The sequence below is a fragment of the Dipodomys merriami genome, unplaced genomic scaffold (assembly GCF_024711535.1).
Source record: "Dipodomys merriami isolate MVZ:Mamm:240054 unplaced genomic scaffold, mDipMer1.0.p SCAF_56, whole genome shotgun sequence".
Lineage (NCBI taxonomy): Eukaryota > Metazoa > Chordata > Mammalia > Rodentia > Heteromyidae > Dipodomys > Dipodomys merriami.
Genome location: NW_027206135.1, coordinates 8,761,441 through 8,773,998, shown reverse-complemented (window position 1 = coordinate 8,773,998; position 12,558 = coordinate 8,761,441). Strand labels below are relative to the sequence as shown.

General features: G+C 51.7%; 1 protein-coding gene across 2 annotated transcripts in view; it reads left to right on the top strand.

Annotated features, from left to right (window-relative positions):
- Positions 1-2,764: 2,764 nt before the first annotated feature.
- Kirrel1 (kirre like nephrin family adhesion molecule 1) overlaps positions 2,765-12,558 on the top strand; it is a 112,312-nt gene continuing 102,518 nt past the window's right edge. For both annotated transcript variants that reach the window (XM_069999984.1, XM_069999983.1), the window contains exon 1: positions 2,765-3,038. In XM_069999984.1, the coding sequence (XP_069856085.1) occupies positions 2,987-3,038 (52 nt within the window). In that variant the 5' untranslated portion in view covers positions 2,765-2,986. The remainder of the gene's footprint in view (positions 3,039-12,558) is intronic.

Here is a 12,558-nt window from a genome sequence, read left to right as displayed (position 1 = left end):
AAAGCCCAGCCCTTCACACTGAGAAATAGGTGTTAAGCCTAAATACCAGAGCCTGGAAGATAGGCAAGAATCACTAAGCTAAGAATGTGCTCTTTTCCTCAGTAACTGCATCACTGTCATTCTGTCTTTCCACTGCATGTACCTTCTTTCGGAATGACAAGGGAAGAAAGCTCATCTTACTGATACTTCCAGAACACTCAGGATTCTTTTTTTTTTTTTTTGGTCTGGTTGGTTGTGGGCTTGAACTCTGGGCCTGGGCACTGTCCCTGAGCTCTTCAGCTCAAGGAGAGTGCTCCACTTGAGCTACAGCACTACTTCCGGTTTTCTTTTTTTGTCGGTCATGGGGCTTGAACTCTGGGCCTGAGCGCTGTCCCTCAGCTCTTCAGCTCAAGGCGAGCTCTCTACCACTTGAGCTACAGCGCCACTTCCGGTTTTCTGGTGGTTTATTGGAGATAGGAGTCTCACGGTCTCTCCTGCCCGGGCTGGCTTTGAACCGCGATCCTCAGATCTCAGCCTCCTGACTAGCTAGGATTACAGGCGTGAGCCACCAGCGCCCGGCTTACTTCCGGTTTTCTGAGATAAGAGTCTCATGGACTTTCCTACCCAGGCTGACTCTGAACTATGATCCTCAGATCTCAGCCTCCTGAGTTGCTAGAATTATAGGAATGAGCCACTGGTGCCCGGCTACCTCAGGACTTTTACATTGGCTGCTACCACTGAACTGACACAAACTCTTAAAATGGATGAGAAGCTGAACATTTTCTTTCTTTTAGGTTTGTGGTAAAATATTACTTGAGTAGAGCAGCTTTCCTTGGCTATAAGAAAAGCAATTCTTATACGATTTGTGGGTGAGGGAAGGGATGACATTACTCAAAAAGAAATATAGACTTTACCTGACTTATATAACTGTAACCCCTCTATACATCACCTTTTTTTTTTTTTGGTTGGTTGTGGGGTTTGAACTCAGGGCCTGATTGCTGTTCCTAAGTTCCTTTGTCCAAGGCTGGTGCTCTATCACTTTAGAGCCACTTCCGGTTTTTTGGTGGCTAACTGGAGGTGAGTCTTTACGGACTTTCCTGCCTGGGCTGACTTCCAACTGTGATCCTTAGATCTCAGCCTTCTGAGTAGCTAGTACAGGTGTGAGCCACCAGCGCTATACATTGCCTTTATAATAACAATAAACATTTTTAAGGCAATTCCTCTCTCCTTTTCCATTTATTGTTTCATTTGTCTCCCGCAGCATTTTACATAACCTTGTGTATTTTGTACTTTTGTATGGCCACTCTCTCTTTCTCTCCAGAACGGAGCACTGTTTATTGTTTTACCCCAGTGCCTTGGATTGCGGCTGGAATTCAGCAGGCACTGAAGAAGGATCTGGGAGTGCATGATTAATGAATGAACACATGAGAAGCCCTCGAGTCTGTGTGTTGGTGTATCCGAGAGGGTTGCGTTCTATTATCTCTGGGCTCTATGTTAAAGTCGCGTGTTTGTTATGTGTGTTTTTGAGGACCTGGAGGATTCTCCGTGTCCATGCACACTGTGCTTCTGGCGACGAGTCTGTGTATTTTCCTGCCCGTGTTTCTGTGTCCTAGGGCTGTGTACAGCATGTGTCTTGGCCCATCTCTCCTGGTGTCCAAATACTTGGAGGAAAGAAATGATGGGTCCGCTGCGCATCAGCAGAGGGCACCAGAGAGCCACCGCGCTTCAGCTCTGGGACGGAAATGGGGGGGCGGGGGGGAATCTTGGCGGGGAGTGTGAAGGACCCGGGAGACGAAGGGTCTGGGAGAAAAAGAGGTGGAGCTCTCTCTAGGCCTGTATTACTGTAAAGTTGTGCAATTCCTGTGACTCCTCTGTTACTTCTCCCAGATTCATTCCCAGGGCCTAGACCCCCCGGGCGCCCGCAGCAGCCCAGTTAACAGGAGGACTTGGTGAGGAGCGGGGAGAGGAGCTGGTGACCACACTGGGCACTTTAAGAGAGAGCGGAGCCCTTCCACAACGCCCTCACTACTCTCCAGGAATCCCTTCCCTCCCAGTCCCTCCATCTTTCAAACCCCAAAGATCTCAAACTCCTGCGGTGCTTAGAGATCCTAAGGAGAGGAATCCCCCTTCCCGCCCCCCCCAGCCGTCGAGTTGGCTGGCTCTCCCTCTGGATGGCTAGACTCCGACAGGAACAAAGGAAGCGTCCATTGCGCCTCTCACTTAGCCCAGGACTTAGCCTGGCCCCACCGTGGCTGGTCCCGGGGGCTCCCTGGAGGCCCAAGAAGATCCTGTCTGGGATCTGCAGGGGAGGGGGGGGTGTTTACTCTTCCCTGTACCCCTTCCAGCATCCACTCAGCAGCTGAGAATTCTTAACCGGGGGGGGGGCGATCCAGGGTTAGATTCTGGGGTGATTTTTTAAAAGAGGCTCGAGGGTCGTCCTCCACCCTCCTCCCCAACCCCGTGCACGTCTCAGTTGCGCGGCCCGGGGGCCCAGACTGTGTCTCTGAGCGGGAGGGGCGCGCGGGTGGGCCGGGGCCCGGCCGTCGGTGCCCCGGAGCCCGCGAGCGCCGCGTTCTTCGCCCTCAATTCCTTTCTCTCCGCTCTCTCCCTCCCAGCATCTCCGTTCTGGCGAGGGGAGGGCGCGCGCGCGCTGGGGCCAGGGGGAGGGGAGGGAGGGCTGGTGGAGGGAGGCGCCGTCGGAGGGAGAGTAGACGTCAGGAGGGAGGGAGGGAAAAAGAGAGCGAGCGAGGGAGGGAACCGGGGAAGGAAGAGAAGGGGAGAGAAAGGGAGAGCGGCCCCGCGCTCGGGAGCGAGCGGGCGGAGGGCGCTGGGGTCGGAGGGGGCGCGCAGGGCGGCCGGGCGGCCGGGAAGTGAGTTTGCGGGGCGCGCGCGCGCGTGTGCGGGGCGGCGCGGCGGGGGGCGGCGCGGCTCCCTCCTCCCGGCCCGCGCGCGGCTCGCGCCTCCACGCCAACTCTGGGCCCCGGCCGCGGCACGGCGGGCGGACAGCATGCTGAGCCTCCTCGTCTGGATCCTCACTCTCTCCGACACTTTCTCCCAAGGTAGGGGGGCCGGGGTGCGCGCCTCCGCCGCGGGGCGCGGGCGGAGGTGGCGGGGAGGGCGGGGAGCGGGCAGGCGGCCGGCCGGATGGCCCCCCGCAGCCGAGCCGGGCGCGCCGGGCTGCGCTCGCCTCCAGGCGTGGGGCTCAGTCCGGGAGCGGAGTCACCCAGCTGGCGACCAGGAGTTTTCCGTTGATTTGCCCAAGTTGTTTCCTCTGGCTGCGCGGGAGAGCACAGAATTGGGGCCGCGAAGGCGGGGGTTCGAGTGAGATGCGGTCCCGAACGCTCCAAGTCTTTTACCGGAGACCTTGGGGAGTCCCCGCCCGCCCCACTCTCTGAGGCCCGGGCGGGGGGGTGGTGCGGGCGACGCCTGAGTCCTGGCTAAAGGGAAAGCTGGGATTTCAAATTTGGGGGGTGGGAGTGCGCGGAAAGCCGGGGACCTAGGCTCTAGAAGATGCCCTTAAGGGATTCTCAACTCAGTTCCTGGGAGCCCCCCCCCTTTAGTTCCCAGCTTGGCTCCAAACTGCCTGGGCCTGCCCCCTCCAGAGGAAGCTGGGGTGCGCCCAGTACCCCTGCCCGGGAGCCTTTGGGTGAAGGAGATGGCGTTCTAAACACTGTTTCTGGTTAGGTTGATATGGGAGGGGGCAGTTGGGGAGGGCGCACCCCACTTGGGAACAGGGAAGTGTTGAATCTGAGACTCGTTTGGATCTGGCCAGGGAAATGCCGCGAAGTGAGGGAGGCAGTGGGGAGAGATGAGGATTGCCGGTGGAGCCCGGGGAGGGGGGGGGTGCTGGGGGGTAGTGGCGAGGGGAGGGGGGAGGCTGAGGCAACCCAGGGGCCAGACTCCAGTCATAGCTGGGGTGTGGGAATGGATTCTTGCCTGCGGGTTCTGACTCCCAAGGAAGATTTAATCCTGTTGAGCCTTCTCCCCACACACAAACACAAAAAAAATGGAGCTGACACACGTAATAGACACACAAACACCATAAAACAGTCACAGACACCGAGACAGCCTACTCACCCACTGAGACATAGACACAGCCACAAACATCCCCCACAAGAGACAGACAGCCACGGAGACGCTGACACCTCTCAGGAAGACAGATTTCTCACTGCATCCACACCCCCTGCACCAACTCTCCCTCTCCCCCTCTCTCTCCCTCTCTCTCCCTCTCCCTCTCTCTCTCTCTCTCACACACACACAGAGGACATGCGTGCAGGCAAGCATCCACAAGGACACGACAACCCACTTACACAGAAAAGCTTTCACAGACACGACCCTCGAGCAAACAAAGAAACTTGAACAGACATTCACATAGGCAGACACCCTAGGAGATATGTACAAAATGGAGGAGGTGGTCTTCTTTTTTATGGGGGGGGGGAAGATGGGGAAGAGGGGAGATAGAGGAAGAGGATCAGTCAGCTTGATTAGAAGAGCCTCGCGTTTTACCTGGGTCTCAAATCCCTTCCTTGGATTGTGGATGGGTGTTTGGAGGTGGGGTGTTTCACTGGACTGCCACCTCTCCTGGTCAGGCCCCTCCCCAGCTCTGAAGGCAAAAACCCTGCTGAGTTGGTGGGGGCGGGTCTTGATTCATCTTTCCTCTTGGGGGCCCCATGCCAGCCCAGCACACCCTTAAGGGCTTCCACCCCTGGTGTGATGTGAGAAAGGGAGGGAGTATTTGGGGGGGGGGATAAGGAGGGGGTAAGGCCTGGCCCTGGCCAGCCAGGCCAGGCACTTGGCAGAAAGTTGGGAAGATGACTTAAGTTCTGACTTAGTTCAGCTAGGCTCTGGAAAGGCGGAGGGGGAGGGCCTGGGTGGGGAAGGGCAGCTGGGTCAGGGTTAGTATGGTGGGGGGGCAGCTTATGTCTGCCCTCTCTCCTGCAGTCCTCACATGTCAGCAATATGGACACCAGCGAGCTTTAAGGAACAAAAGCTTCAGTTAGCAAACAGGAGAGAGACAGACATGTGGATTGAATCGGGGACAGGAACAGCCAGGGCGAAGTGTGTGCCGGGTGCCTTTCTGCCCCTGGAAAGGGGGAAGGGGAAAGGGCTCCGGGAGTATCAAGCTCCCCCTTCGCCTGTTTCTGTCATAGGCGAAGGCAGGCCCTCATGAAAGTGTGCAAAAGTATTTTGGGATGGAAGGAGAAGATACCAAAGAAAGGAAAGGGGGAGAAGGAGTTAGGAAGGAGGGAAGTCTCTCAAGAGGCCTGGGGTGCCTATGGAGAGGCCGGGAAGAAGGCTGGAGGGAAGGAGTGAGGCTTTGGGGAGACTTTGATAGTGCAGAGAGTTGGGGGCTTGGCAGGCCTTCAGCCCTAGCCTTCCTCAGCCTGCACCCCAGGCAGGAGGTGTAGGCCAGGACTAGGGCTGGGAGAGGGCATGCCAGAGGTTGGCAGGAGGTTGGGAGGGGGGGGAACCGGGTAGGGGAAGGCGGTCAGATGAGAATTTGAGGGACGCAGAGAAGAGCTGGGAAGAGGAGATTCAGCCTAGGCTGAGAAATAAAAATCGTGTTTTAAAGAATTTCAATGGGCTTCATCAATCTTCATTTTTCACTAAATAATTTTCTGTATCTTATCTAAATGAAAACCATTATCCTTCCCCCCGTTTCCATCATGCGCCGGCTCCTCAGACTGATTGCGCCGAAAATTGAAATATTTATTCATTTTCTGGGAGATTTTCTCGCTCCCTAGTCTCGGGGAGGAGAAATTGAAAAAGAAAGATTATAGCTAATCAGAGCAATGTGGGATGACAGGCGGGCTGGGGTGGGAGCTGCCTCTTAGAAGGGGGTAGCTGTGGGGGTAGGAGAAAAATCTGTCCCTCTGCCTTCCCCCCCTGCTCCCCTTGGCACTCCAACAACTGCTTTTAAGGGAGTAAGGGGTACAAGGAAGAGACCCAAGGGCCTCCTAAATTCCTAGCATTTAGCTCTCCAAGCACAGTTACATCCTGGCAGAGAACAGAGGATCTGGATGAGGAGTTGGGAAAGACTCCCCTCCCCATTTGCACACTCACACAAGAACACAGGCTCCAGATGTCCCACTTCTGCCCAGAGCAGGGCACCAAGTTAGGGGGCAAGGCAGGGGGGAAGCTGGCAGAAATACTGGGTTCCCCTTTCCTCCCCCCACACCTTGGTTGGACTTTATCTACCTTCTGCTTTCTACTCAGACCCATAGGGAGAGGCCAAAGGAGTGAATTCAGAGCACCTAGGTAGTAATGGCAGAAGCAGCTAGGCCCCTTCCCACCTACCTGGTTCCTTACCATAGTTGGGTCCTTAGCTGACCTGGCTTTATGTCTAGTGGGGCAGAGGAGAAATACTTACTGTCCCCCCTCCCCCTTGCAAGCTCTGAGGAAGATCCTTTAGGAACTCTTCCTGCCCTTGGGGCCCCAAGTCTTCATTTTTCTCTTTATAGTTCTGGCGCAGTGCTGTGCCATATGGTAAGTGGCCCTTACATATCTAATCAATCGATTGTTTTGATGGGAGAGAGGCAAGCAGTAAATGCTGACCAAATCACAGGCACACAGCCAGTAGCTCTCCCCTCAGTCGTCAGGCCAGCTGGAACAGGTTATGTGCTCTCTGTATGCCTCAGTTTACTCTTCTGTAAAGTAAGGCTAGTGACAATACCACATAGGGGTGTGATGGCCACACTCTACACCCATGCTAGGGAGTGCATGGCTTGGCAAAATGATCAGTAAGTGCTGAGGGATTTTCTGTCTAGATTTTGAGTGGACAGGCAGCTGAATTTCTGTGCTGTGTCCTCTCCTTATGATGATTCTGTGTTTGAGCCCCAGCTCTTCAGCTTCTTTTTTTTTTTTTGTCGGTCGTGGAGCCTGAACTCTGGGTCTGGGCGCTGTCCCTGAGCTCTTCAGCTCAAGGCTAGCACTCTATCACATGAGCCACAGCGCCACTTCTAGCTTTTTCTTCTTATGTGGTGCTGAGGACTCGAACCCAGGGCCTCATGCATGCAAGGCAAGCACTCCACCACTGTGCCATCTTCCCAGCCCTCTTCAGCTTCTTGATCATGGGCTTCAACCTATCTGTGTATTGAAGAGTAACCAGAAGGAGTAGACTCCAAAGAGAAAACCCTTTCTCCCCTGGTTGGTGACCTTTCAGGAAAGATCTGAGGAAGGGATTTGAGGGTAGGGTGAGGCAGAAGAGGTTGGGGTCGAGTGAGAAGGAGACGAGGGTGTCTGTGAAATGAGGAAAGATGCTAGAGCCTGAGGTGGCAATATTTTAGAGTCTGGAAATAATACGGATCATTTATTGAGCCTTTGTGCTAATTGCTTTCTATGAACTAGCTAATGTAATCTGTGTAACCACCCCCTGAGGTAAGCTCTGTAATTACCCCCATTTCATGGATGAGAAACTGAGGTTTAGACATAAGTATCTTGTCTGTGGTTTTAAGAACCAGTGATCGCAAAGCCTGCACCCTTCTCCTTGTCCAGAGACCCCCACAGGCCAGAGGGCACCGCTGATGCAAAGTGGGGTGTTCCTGGGGGTGGAATGAGAACTAGGGAGAAAAGGATTCTTTCATAGATGGAAATTCATTCAGTTTTAAAACAATCCTTTTTTATTTTTTTCCACCTTGAAATTCTGCTCTACATTTTTGGGGTGTTAAATTGTTTTCCTTTGATGATATGACAGTGCTACTAAGTGATTTTTTTTTTTTAAAGGTTTACTTGTGTTTGTTTCTATATTAAACACAGCCTTACAGGTCTAATTGGAAACTTTCCCTCCCCTGTATCCTGTCCTCCAAGGCTCAATCAGAGAGGCTGAGCACTGAGCATGAGTCCAGGAAGAATCTTAGGACAAGACAGTCTCACATGTCACTTTCTAAATTAGCCCAGTCCCTGGCACACATAGAGGCTTAGAGGCTGAGGTGTGTGTGTGTGTGAGGGGAGGGGGGAATATGTGTGAGTTTCTGGTACTGGGGCTTAAACAGGGCCTCCTGCTCTGGCTTGGCTTTTCTCCAAGTCTGGCTTGGCTCCTACTTGAGTCATACCTCCACTTTCAGCTTTTTGCTAGGTAATTGGAGATAAGAATCTCAGACTTCTGTGCCTGGGCTGGCTTCAACCCTTGATCCTCAGACCGCAGCCTCCTGAGTTCCTGGGATTATAGATAGGAGCTGCCCTTGAGGCTGAAATCTTGGATGCCTTTGTTCCAGCCTGACTAGGCTGACCCTCAACCACAGTTCTGAGCCTGTGTCCTGTGACCTGCCTGGCCTAGGACAGTGCAGTGGATTTATAGGCAGATCTATGTCAAAGCGTCAACATTACCTTTCATGGAATTCTTAGTGGGTGCTTCAAAGCCTACACAAGTCTGCCGCCCCCTGTAGGACAGGAAGGGAGTACAGGTGTCTTCCTTTCTTCCTCCCCTACAGTCTTGCTCAGTCTTCTTCCTACTTTTTTTTTTTTGCGGGGGGGGGGGGGGTCCAGTTGTGGGGCCTGAACTCTGGGCCTGGGCGCTGTCCCTCAGCTCTTCAGCTCAAGGCTAGCGCTCTACCACTTGAGCCACAGTGCCACTTCCGGCTTTTTTCTTTTTGCTTATGTGGTGCTGAGGAATTGAACCCAGGGCCCCATGCATGCAAGACAAGCGCTCTACCACTGAGCCACCTTCCCAGCCCCTTCTTCCTACTTTTTAGTACAGGAATGTCCCATACACCTCCATCTCCCTCTTGCTTCAATGATCGTCTATGAGGCAAGATGTTCTAGTCAGTGGGGCTGGAAATATAAACACTGCCCCTTGTCAGAAAGGAATTTGTAAGTGTCTCTTTCTTCCTATCTTCCAGGGATTTTTACCTTCTTTTATTTATTTTAGGTCCTGGGGATAGAGCCCAGGGGCTCAGGCATGCTTGACAAAAGCTCCACTCCTAGCTGGACCCACAGTTTGTGTCCTTTAGCTTTATTGTGTGTGTAGTGTTTTCCAATATTAGCAACCTTGTCACATTGCACCATTTCATTTAGTAGATCTTCCTATGTTGTAGGCAGGGTACTTATTCTCCATTTGCTGGATAAGAACATAATATTCTAGACAAGTGGAGTGGCTGGCGAAGGGGTAGAATTTGGGCCTTAGGAAGGGGCCAGGAGATAAATTCTTAAACTACGTATGTCTCCCCAATTTCTGGAGCTGTTTCCATTCTGAGGGCAGGGAAGTTCCTCTCCATGCCCCCCTTCCTGACCTACCAGTTCCTATCTGGTTTCTTCCCAGGGCTCTGGGCCAGTGGACTTGGCAGTCTCTTGGAGGGGACTCTGACCTGGAAAAGGCTGGGGTGTGGTTGTAGGTCTTTAAGTGGAGGAGAAAAAGGCGGCTGTATCTTTGATCCTCCTGCAATGGGAGGCAAAGGAGAGACAGTATATAGAAGTTAGGACAGAAAAGGATCTCTCCAAGTAAAGAAGGTCTGTCTCAGTTGTGGAAGGCCTATTTTGTGTTTGGCATAGATTGTCACCAATATGCTGACAATTATCTGTTAATGGTAGGTGTCGTTATTCTCACGTTACTGATGGGCAAACAGGAGCCCAAGTAAGTTAAACAGATTGCCTAAGTGGATATAACTAGTAACTTCACAGCAACTTACAATTAACTAGCCTGATAGAACCAGATATAGGCTTGATATCTAAGCCTGTTTGTGGGGTGGTGGGTAGAGATAAAACCTAAAGATTCTATCTCTACATCTCCAAAGGCTGCAAATGTACTTCTTTGGCATTACTGCTGCATACAAGCTTGGAGATACAGACTCTGTGTGTGTGTGTGTGTGTGTGTGTGTGTGTGTGTGTGTGTGTGTGTGTGTGCGTGTGCACATGCGTGCGTGTGTGCACACATGTGTGCATGTCCATGCCTGGCTATGCTTGCACACAACTCTTTTTCAACCCCAAGCACATCTGTACAGAAGGCCTATCTATCTCTACCCTAGCCTTTGCATTCAGCATTGCTGTACAGCAGCATTCCATTCCTCTGTATCCGTTTTCCTCCTGGCTGTGTCAGCCTCATGTCCTCCTGGAAGGCACTACTTTTTGCCTTGTATACTCTGCATCTTTGATTGATGTTCATGCTGCCAAGATGAGAAAGTCCTGCCCTCTGACTCTGCTCCTTTTGCGACTTGCAGTCTCAGCTTTTAATCCATCCCAGCCCTGAGTCTCAGGCAAGGTAAGCCCCATTGGGTTCTTGGGGTACTCAGGGTGAAAGCTCTAACTCCTAGGCATACTGAAGAAGATTCGTTGTTTTCTTCTCTCCACCCTACTTTCTCTCCCTCCATCCATCAACCTTCTCCAACATGGAAGGAGCTCCCAATGTTCCAATTTCTCCTCCCCCCATGTTTAATTTCTTCAGCCACTTTTATTAACCTTTGTTGTCTCCAAGGGCTGCAGTCCTCATCCCTCTCTGCCCTTCTTGAGCCCATTTAACAAAATTGGGATTGTATTGAAATAAATGGGCCATGGGCCTTGCAGCCAGCCAGCCTCAGTATGGAGGATCTTAAATCCAGGGATGGAAATCTCTAGCACTCGCTAACAAATACCGTTAGGAGATAATGCTTCTTCTTTCCTCCCAGGGCCAAACCCTGGGAAGGTGATGGGAGACCTCCCAGAAGGCTGTGGGTCCTGATTTAGAGGCACAGAAGGGACAGCAGGGGTTTCTGAGTCTCTGAAGTGGCCATCTGGGCCCAGCAGGACTGTCTTGGGAGGATGTCCCATCCCAGGCTGGCCTAGAAATCAGATTCTTCTTCAGGACAGGATCATTGCTTTTTCTGTCTTCCCTGCATTCTTCTTCTCCTTCTCCTTCTCCTTCTTCTTCTTCTTCTTTTTTTTTTGGGGGGGGGGGTCTAGTCGTGGGTCCTGAACTCTGGGCCTGGGCGCTGTCCCTCAGCTCTTCAGCTCAAGGCTAGCGCTCTACCACTTGAGCCACAGTGCCACTTCCAGCTTTTTTCTTTTTTGCTTATGTGGTGCTGAGGAATGGAACCAGGGCCTCAGGCATGCAAGGCAAGCGCTCTACCACTGAGCCACCTTCCCAGCCCCTGCATTTTCTTCTTAGGCAATGGGAGAAATATCCAGACTGGAAGATGGTGTGGGAAAAGTACAGGATCTATTCCCTCCCATAGCTGAAATGTACCTCTTAACCATTCTGAGAAATGTTACATTACTAAATACTTTCCTTGGTTGTATGACCATCATACTTGGTACTTGTACCAACCAAGTTTACATCGCTAGGTGACATACACAGGTGTCCATCATTGACCAAAATGTCCTGGGAATGTAACTCAGGGGCAGAACACTTGTCTAAAGTGCATGAAGCCCTGGGTTCAATGGCCAGCACCACAAAAGAAACAAACAAACAGAAACAAAGTAACAAAGGAAAACATTGCTACATGGCAAATGACTATAATTGTATGTTACTAAGTGCCAGGCAGTGTGCCAGTGTTGCAAGATGAGTGAAACACTATCCTTGCTCTTAGAGACTTTTACTTTCTAGTGCAAATGGCTCCACTTTGGCAGGCCAGTTTCCTCTTCTACAAAATGGGAACAACTTAAAAAAAAATCAACAAACACAACATTGCTATATACAAAACATATTGGTAAGAATTATGTGGGACAAAAATCCTGTCATGTGTGGTGCCTCCCCTCTAAGAAGCTAACACATATGCACACACACACACACACACACACACACACACACACACACAATTTCTGGTAATTCAGGGCAGGTGCCAGTTGGTACTGTCATAGCATATCAGAGCTACATGGGCCAGTGTTTGCTATGGGCTGAAGTGATAAGAGATTCCTTATGGAGGAGGTGGGAGTAAGAGGGAGAGGAGCATCAGGTGGACCAAACTACTAGCATCAAGGTATGGCTGCCAGCTGGACAGCTGATCAGAAGTAAGGATGTAGACTGGGGAGAAACAGGTGAGGTGATAGAGAGCAGGGGATGGAGCCAGAGCCTGGAGGGCATGATAGGCCAAACTAAAGACTGTCCTGTAAGAAGTAGGGGGCCATGGAGCCATGGATTAAGTCTCCTTCTTTCTTCTTCTTGTGCCAGTCCTGACACTTGAACTCAAGGCCTGGGCACTCTTCCTAGTTTTTGTGCTCAAGGCTAGCACTCTACCACAGCTCTACTTCTGACCTTTTGGTGGTTAATTGGAGGTAAGAGTCTCATCGAATTTCCTACCTGGGCTGGCTTTGAACCATGATCCTCAGATCTCAGCCACCTGAGTACTAGGATTACAGGTGCAAGCCACTGGCACACGGCTGGACTAATTTTTTTAAGCAAAGTGCATATTAAAAACTGATATGGATGGGTTCTGGTGACTCACATCTGTAATACCAGCTACTCAGTCTGAGGTCTGAGGGTCACAGTTTGAAGCCAGCCTGGCCAGAAAAAGTCTGTGAAACTCTTCTCTCCAATTCACTAGTTGTATGGAAGTGGAGGTGTGGCTCAAGTGGTAAAGTGCCAGCCTTGAGCAGAAAAAGCCAAGCACGAGTGCAAGGCCCTGAGTTCAAATTCCACACGTGTGCACACACAAAACAAAACAGATTGTAGGC